This window comes from Sinocyclocheilus grahami, unplaced genomic scaffold (genome assembly GCF_001515645.1).
Source record: "Sinocyclocheilus grahami isolate Dianchi unplaced genomic scaffold, SAMN03320097.WGS_v1.1 scaffold1007.1, whole genome shotgun sequence".
NCBI lineage: Eukaryota > Metazoa > Chordata > Actinopteri > Cypriniformes > Cyprinidae > Sinocyclocheilus > Sinocyclocheilus grahami.
This window is the reverse complement of record NW_015506186.1, coordinates 155,972-164,973: the sequence shown is the minus strand read 5'-3', so window position 1 is coordinate 164,973 and position 9,002 is coordinate 155,972. Positions and strand designations below refer to the sequence as shown.

General features: G+C 39.8%; 1 protein-coding gene across 1 annotated transcript in view; it reads right to left on the bottom strand.

Moving 5' to 3' along the window:
• Positions 1-9,002, bottom strand: part of emsy (EMSY transcriptional repressor, BRCA2 interacting) — a 36,127-nt gene that overhangs the window by 15,236 nt on the left and 11,889 nt on the right. The window contains exons 9-12 of the mRNA XM_016250786.1: positions 6,617-6,823; positions 5,626-5,775; positions 4,599-4,735; positions 2,518-2,688 (exon numbers count right to left, since the gene is read on the bottom strand). Coding sequence (XP_016106272.1) covers positions 2,518-2,688; positions 4,599-4,735; positions 5,626-5,775; positions 6,617-6,823 — 665 coding nt within the window. The remainder of the gene's footprint in view (positions 1-2,517; positions 2,689-4,598; positions 4,736-5,625; positions 5,776-6,616; positions 6,824-9,002) is intronic.

Genomic DNA, 9,002 nt, shown 5'->3' with positions numbered 1-9,002 from the left:
GTGTGTGTGTACAGAACATTGTCAGCTGGCCTGGGCGTAGCTCCCCCTCCTGCTCACTGATTTGAACCGTTGTATACTAAACTAACTGGGAATTTGGGAAATTAAATTAACCATTTACTTCATCCTGATACCTTTGCTTGCTACTGGAATACGTCTCTCTAGCTAGCTGGTTTAGAACTTAGGCTAATGTTATAACCTCCAGTACTCCACATTAACACCCATTTCTCATTATTGCATATATTATCCCTTCTCATTAGACTTATAAAGTCCCTAAATACATATCTCCTCCATTTGAAGACTGTCCCAGATTACCCAAAGCATGCTGTTCCACATTCTCAATTATATTTGATAACGTGGGACAACAAAAAAAATGTTTGAAAGAAAAAAAACAAACACATTTTAAAGACTTTAATACATATTTTGTTGCTTGAATAGATCACAAACATAATTAGTAATGTCAGAAGCACCCTCAGTGATTATTTCTGGTTGGTATACGCTTTTATTGTATAGCCTACAAAAACAACTAAATACAAATGCACTAGAAAAAATAATTTAATAAATGCATATTTACAATTTAAGCACTTAACTAAAATAAGTATTAAATAATTAAATAAATAACTAGAGAAGGCTGACTATAACCAGTTTGCTTCCATTTAGTGAGAAAAGCCTTGGCTACTCTTCACCTGAATTAGAAAAAAAAGCTCTTCTGGTCTTCAGTGATGCGAGGACAACGTTTGAGCGTGCACACGCAATATCTGAGCGAGAGCAGAGCCAATTCATGAAACAAAATAAAAAAACAACGTATAGTTAAAAGCACACGTCCAGTTTTGTATGAGTGAAGGAAACCCGCTTGCAGATTCTTGCGGTGAGATTCTTGCTCACGCATTACATGGATCGCGTAACATTATGCGCTCTTGACATTTGTCATTAAGATCACGCTATAGAAACCGCTTAAAATGAAGTATAAAGAAGAGCAGAAAGCGGCCCTAGGCAGCTACACAGGGTCCGCCACTGCCAGATGCAGTTAGAAATTTACTAAAAACAAGCCTATCGCAAGATATCTGGTAAGCGGGGGGGCACCTGGGGTGGCCAGACAGATTTCAGGTGGGCGGTGCCACCACGTAGACACGCCCCTGGTCACGAGGCGATCACGTGAGGCGCTCCCTCTGGCATGATAATCTTAATAATATCTTGTAGTGTTTGATGCGCCATGATGTTCAAATCTTGTAGTGTGTGCATGTTTAAGATTTGAGAGAAGATAATCTGCAAAGATTCTCCTTGTGTGTGTGCTGCAACCAGATTTCATAATCGGTTAGGATTTTAAAACTCCTGTAGTGTGAGCCCGGCTTAAAAGACCTTCAGAATGATATAGGATTTGTTGGAATCGGATGAAAAATGTTTATAAAGCGGAGAGTTCTGGTGCTTGATTCTGATTGGCTGAGCCGCGTTCGAAGCTGTTGTAAATGACGCTACAAAGTAACACACACCTTTGTTTACGTTTGTGTGTTGCTCGGCAACCACTTAGGATTTTAAAACTCCTGTAGTGTGAGCCCGGCTTAAAAGACCTTCAGAATGATATAGGATTTGTTGGAATCGGATGAAAAATGATTATAAAGCGGAGAGTTCTGGTGCTTGATTCTGATTGGCTGAGCCGCGTTCGAAGCTGTTGTAAATGACGCTACAAAGTAACACACACCTTTGTTTACGTTTGTGTGTTGCTCGGCAACCACTTTGTAGCAACCACAACTGTTTCTGAGGAGCTACATTGTTTGGTGGAAGAATACTGTGTTTATTAATATCATTACACTTTATTTGCTCTGCTTTATTCTGTGAAACCTTGCTACGTATATAACCGTTTTATAAAAGCAGTAACCCCCGTGAAGCCGTGGTTTACACTGAATTAACCTAACAACGCCAGCTGTTATAAACTCACTGTAAACCACGGCTTCACGGGGATTATTGCTTTACTGAGCTACACCTGTTTGCAGTCTCAATTCTGAGAAAAATCAAGTTGAACTTTTCTGAAGGTTCCAATTTAGCAAAATCACAGAGCAACTCTGCATTGTTTCCTCCACTTCCTTTCTTAATATTAATTATCCTACTATATTAATAAGCACAATATAGCCATTATTTTATTTGATCTTTGTTACTAAGAATAAGAACAGATGCAAAAAACAACAACAGAACAAATATAAGAAAGAAACAAACAAATAGACCTAGTGCATAACTTTTTTCATTTTATATATATATATATATATCATAATGGCCAATCTGTCCTATTTTGGGTGAACATAATCCTATTTTCGGAAACATAATACCTCTCTCAAAGGAAATGCTAAGCAGACATATAATAATCCACGCTGTTTCCAGGTTTCCAGGAGTTTTTTGTTGTTAATATGTTGCAAAAAACACAGAAACTGTGGTTAAAAACCGAGGTACGTATTGAACTGTGTTGTTGCATCTCTAGTAACAATATATACATTTGTTTTAATGTTTTTTTTCTGGTCGTAGTCTGACCTGTGTTTTGCCCTGCTGTCCGTACACGATCTTGGTGGGGATGATTTTGGTGGACGGCTGGATGCCGGCGCCGAGGCTCTTGGGCTGCGTCACGAACATTTTGGTGATGGGCCGCGATGCAGTGATGATAGCAGGCTTGGCTCCGGAGACGGCCTGCAGCGTCTTCTCTCCCTGACACACACACACACGCACGCACAGACAGACACACACACGTGTCATGAATCATTGCACACCAGCTTTTAACGATGTGTGATTTGACATTATCGAGTATTTTGCAAAAACCAAACAAAACACATCTACAGAGCGCACGCATACATTAGCGATGAAGTCTAGTGAGTTAGACCAGTGTGCGTTCTTTCACTGCATGACTCGGTCTATTAAAATACATTTAGAATAATCACAAAGTGTATATTGTTAGAAAATATTTCTATTTTAAATAAATGCTCTTCTTTTTAACTTTTTATTCATCAAAGAATCCTGAAAAAAGTATCGCAGCTTCCAAACAAATAACAGTTTCCAGCTCTGATAATAATCAGCATATTATACTGATTTCTGAAGATCATGTGACACTGAAGACTGGAGGAATGATGCTGAAAATACAGCTGCGCATCACAGAAATACATTACAGTTTAATGTATATTAAAATAGAAAAATGTTATTTTACATCATAATAATATTTCACAATATGAAATTGTTTCCTGTATTCTTGATCTAATAAATGCAGCTTTGATGAGCAGAAGAGACTCCTGTAAAAACATTAAAAATCATTCTGATCCCAAACTTTTGACCGGTAGTGTATAATATATACCACTTCATAGTTAATCAATTTCACACAAAGAGTGCCGTCTAAAGTGCCAAACATTACCATGATAACAAATGTGATATTGATTTTTTACAACAGTTCAAAGTAAACTAAGAGACTTACGTTTTATGGCCAGGGGCCAGTTGCATAAACTTAGCCACCATGTTAAGACCGTGTTTAAGAACTAGTTTAACCAACTAGCAGCTGCCAAGTATTACTTCTCCTACCTTTTCAGAACTGAACTTTAAAAGTTATGACCAGTCTTGAAGAAGAAAAAAATTAAAAATTAGATGACTAACTTTTTAAGACTTTTTAACTTTTTAGTCTAAATAGTTTATGCAACCCGCCCCTGGTTTCACAGACAGGGCTTAGACTAAGCCAGGATTAGGCCATAGTTCAATTAGGACATTTAAATCATTTTTATGAATGTACTTAGAAAAAAAGCATTACTGGTGTGCATCTTGAGACAAAACAAAGGCATATTTTGATATAGAAAGATGTATTTTATGATCAGTCAGTGCCAGTTTCTTTCAGTTGAAACAGCTCAGACTTACATTTTAGTCTAGGATTAGACTTAAGCCTTGTCTGTGAAACCGGGGGTATATTTCCTGGTTTTGCTCTATTTCGACAACAAAAATAATTCCAAACACAGCCACAATGCTCTGAGCAACATGACGGTGTTTCGTTCCTGAATGAATCAAGCGTTTAAATGATTCGGTTCAATCACAATTAATCACTTATTAACCGTGACTTGCTGCCACCTACTGGCGGTTTTAATTACTTATTCAGTGTTTTATGATTAATATATCAAAACATTATTTATGCACGTGTAACTGCAGGTTAAATGCATTCATGTCCTGCATTAAACAGTGTGTAAACACATCTAAACACCTCTTCAGATGCAGCTTCTGAGTTTCCTCGGTGCTCAAAGATTAATTTTATTGATACTGATTTAATTTGCTCTGTAACAGCCCAAATGTCTTATTCTAATTCACTGATGAAATGTAAGAATTTGACTAAAAAGATGATGCACACTTTTAGAAAAAATGGCTTTATAAAGGTAAAAATGCTCATAAAATGTAAAAGTCAGTTTAAACTTATTGGAAAAGATTAATTTCCATCAGTATGAACTGACCAGCACACAGAATATGAAGAATATCAAACACTTTAGGAGTCAGCTGTCCCGGTATAGTCCTTACGATATCAGCACAATAACACACTCAGAAAAATATCGTTGATATTATATTTTGTCAATATCGCACACCCCTGGTGACCTCACCCCTGCGTTCAGCAGCGTCGTCACCACGTTCTTCCCTGGCAGACCCTGGATGGTCGTCCCTTTGCCGGAGGTCTTCTGCACCACGATGACGTTGGGTTTGGAGGTCATGGGGATGGTGGTGATCTTGGTGCTGGTTCCTGTGAAGGCAGAGCTAGTGTTGGACGATACGCAAATTGTGACCCTGGACCACAAAACCAGTCATAAGGGTAAATTTTTCGAAATTGAGATGTATGCATCATCTGAAGCTGAATAAATAATCTTTCCTTTGATGTATGGTTTGTTAGGATCGGACAATATTTGGCTGAGATACGACTATTTGAAAATCTGGAATCTGAGGGTGCAAAAAAATCTAAATATTGAGAAAATCATCTTTAAAGTTGTTCAAATGACGTTCTTAGCAATGCATATTACTAATCAAAGTTAATTTGTAAAAACAGACTTATAACTATTTTCAAAAATATTTTTTTTTTGTGCATTCCAATTAATCTCAATCAAACTGCAGTTGGGTTCTTTTGCTTAAGTAAAAATAACAAAAAGTGCAATGATATTTAGTTTGCAAACACTTTAAACAAATAAGGTGCTTTTTTACAGAAGTATTCCTTTTACATAGCAGCAGCTAAAATATTTCTTGTAAATCTCAAATTATAACATTAATGTAATCAAATTAAACATAAAACCAAAGCTATTTGCCACTGCCAGGGCATTAACATTTTCATAGAAAATATTTTATAGTTTGTTATAGAAAAACAAGTTCTGCTCAGAGTCCAGATCATAACATTTCTGAGCAGCAAAAGTGATAGATCTGTAAAGCAATATATTGTGAGAGGGCCGTGTGTTACCGTGTCCCAAACGACTCAAAATAATAAACCACAAAACGATGCACTCCACTGTGCTGAGATGACAAATTAAGAGCTGAATTAACATTGCTTTATATTCTGAAATGTAAAATAAACATTTAATGAAATGAATATAAAACATCAATTTGTAAATGCACCAGTGTGCACGCATTTTTTGTGTTTGTGTGTACCTGTGGGAGTGGACACCAGTTTAGTGGTCATGATGGCGCCGTTGCTGCTGACCACCATGATGGGGGCGGAGCTACTGCTGGACAGCGCGGCGCTGGAGGGTTTGGGTAAGATCTTACTGGGCTGCATCTGCTGCGTGATGATCTTCACTCCTGCACACACACACACACACACACACACACACACACACAGGGGATTTTTATTCGATAATACGCAGACACGCACTTTTTGTATGTTTAATAATGGATTGAGCGCCACACCTGCTTCTCATTTGTCATAAACATCCTTTACTGTTATAAAAATATCATGAGCTGCATAAAACATATCGCCATAATCATGCCTATTTGCGTTCATATTTCATGTATAGAAAATGGTTTCTCTAACTTTTTCATATGTAATGGCAGGAGATATAATCCCATGATTGACAGATCAAGAGTGAATGCGCTCTTAAGATCTTTGCACACCGAGTCCGAAATTTTCGCACGTTAAAAAATAAATACGACCTCACGTTGTGTTAATCACGTTTACACACTGCCGCCGAAACTTTCGTCCATCATAAAAAAATTCAGACCAGGTTCGGTTTTCTGTGTTTTCGCATCCGTAGCAAGCATTTTGACAGGAAAGGATGACGAATACGAAAAAAAACGACTTGGTATGCAATGACCTTTACACATCACACTCGCGCACGTGGAAGAATACGGACAGTGCTCTCCGGATCAGATCCAGGGGAAAATTTATAGAAATTATATTATGTATAAAGGACATGCGAGAATAAATCTGTTCTCAGATACCAAAGATAACAAGAACTCAGCATCCTCTTCTCTCAGAATACTGTTTACGCTGCTTTTGGAAACAGCGCCACCACTCTCACTTTTTGGTGCAACAGCAGCTGCTCCGGTTACGTGATCTTAGCTCAAATCTGAATGTTCACGTTCAGTGTGAAAAGGCCTTTAGTGGTGCAGCCCTGTGCTTTATCTGCTGTCTCATGCTCACCAGACTCCTGTTTGATCTGAATGGTGGGTTTGGCTCCGGCGGCGGCGCTCTGAGGAGACGAGGCCTGCAGGCCTTTAGGAGACGCAGACTGAACCGCCGTCTGCTGCTGTGCTCTGGGAATCTGCAGGATCTGAGACGGAGAGCTGACCAGAGCCTTGGGAGACGGCAGACGAGTGGAGGCCACCTTCACCGCCGCGGAGGAGCCGCCTGAACCACACACACACATTAAAGGGTTAGTTCACCCAAAAATGCTAATTAGTCCATGAATTACTCACCCTCAAATCATCCTAGGTGTATATGACGTTCTTCTTTCAGACGAATCCAGTCGGAGTTATATTAAAAATTGTCTTTGATCTTCCAAGCCGTTTAATGGCACTCAGCGGGTGTTGCATTGCATCAGTCCAAAAGAAGTTAAATAAAGCACATCCATCCATAAAAAAAAAAAAGTGTCTCACACGGCTCCGGGGGGTGAACAAAGGCCTCCTGTAGCGAATCAATGCGTTTTTGTAAGAACAATATCCATATTCAAAACGGAATAATGTAGCTTGCGCTCACTGTTGTAAAGGGAAGCACCTCCGGGTGGATGACGTTTGAGGTCGGCTTTGCGCATGCGCCGCTCAGAAGTCAAAACAAAACAACGGTCACTAATTAGAAGTACAAATCGAGGTTTGGTAAAGAAGAATGTCGGAGGATTTCGATATAAGCCAAGAGGAGACTGGTTTTCCTTTGCTCCTGTTAACAAACGTTGGTTTTCACGAGACTCACCAGCGCATGCGCAGCGCTGAACTCATACGTCATGCTCCCGGGATTAGGGACCAATCCTACAGGAGGCCTTTGTTCACCCCCCGGAGCCGTGTGAGACATTTTTTTTTATGGATGGATGTGCTTTATTTAACTTCTTTTGGACTGAAGCAATGCAACACCCGCTGAGTGCCACCAAACAGCTTGAAAGATCAAAGACAATTTTTAATATAACTCCGACTGGATTCGTCTGAAAGAAGAAAGTCATATACACCTAGGACGACTTGAGGGTGAGTAATTCATGGACTAATTTTCATTTTTGGGTGAACTAACCCTTTAACATACTGAAACACACTCTCTCGCTCACACACACACACTCTCACACACACACACACTAGGGTTGGGCCGATCTTTGCCGATGGCTGACAGACATCATGATGTTAAGCTCGTGACCCCCCCCTCTCCCGCAATCCGCCGCATCCCAGTTCCGTGTTCGGAAAGAAAAGGAAGTGTACTACGGAAACCCTAAAGAGAATAAATAGCCGCTACGAGATGGGAGGATCAAAAGTATAGGCGACCGTATATAAATTCATCAGGGAGCCCCTTTCGATTGCGCGCTCTCATTTTACTTTCACTTTCGAGATTCGCGATCACTAGGACTCTATACTATGGAGCGGCAGTACTATTACCACACATTTGACAAGATTAGATGTTTGTCATTGGTGCTCAGGATCTGCAAATCATTCGCCATCGTCCTATCAGACATTTCTCCTTAAGGTCTCTGCACACAGAGTCTGAAATTTTCGTAGGCTATTCGAAATCCTAAAAATTTGTCACGCACAGAAACCTTGCACACCGAGTCCGGTGCGTATGAATTAATCCGTTGCGAAAAAAATTCACAAAACAGCACTAAATGGAGTCTTCAAGCAGTGAGGATTATTTTGTTGTCCTCTCGCTTCTTAAAAAAAGAAAGAGAAAGGAAATATTGGGTCCATCCAATCCTGAGATATAGAGAGGAAGAGAGGACGCCCTCGTTATTAAAGAGCAGCGGGATTATCACGGGCGAAGTTTACTTCAGGATGTCAGTGGCTCAGGAATTCAGGAATAACATATTAAAAAGAAGACCACCAATTTCTGTGAACTCGGTGTGCAAGGATGTATATACAGTGCTTTGTGCTGCGAGACGAAGTGGATGAATTTGACAATCGCCATTCTAGATTTTGGCGTTTGCTTGTACGGTGGCTCTGAACTGTCAAAACACCTCTCAAAATGCTTGCTACGAATGCAAAAAACGAATTTTTTTTTTATGACGGACGAATATTTCGGAGGCAGTATGTAAACGTGATTGACATAACGTGAGGTCGTATTTATTTTTTAACGTGGACTCAGTGTGCAATGACCTTTACTCTGTGTATGTGGTAAGTGAACTTTCATGTACTGTAATGCAACAGGCTACCGCTAACCTTTTAGTGGCTCCGTATAACGCGTTATTTGTTTCACACTTTGGGCACACCCCTAACCCACACACACACTGAAACACACTCTCTCACACACACACACACACACACACACACACACACACACACACACACACACACACACACACACACACACACACACACACACACACACACTCACACACACA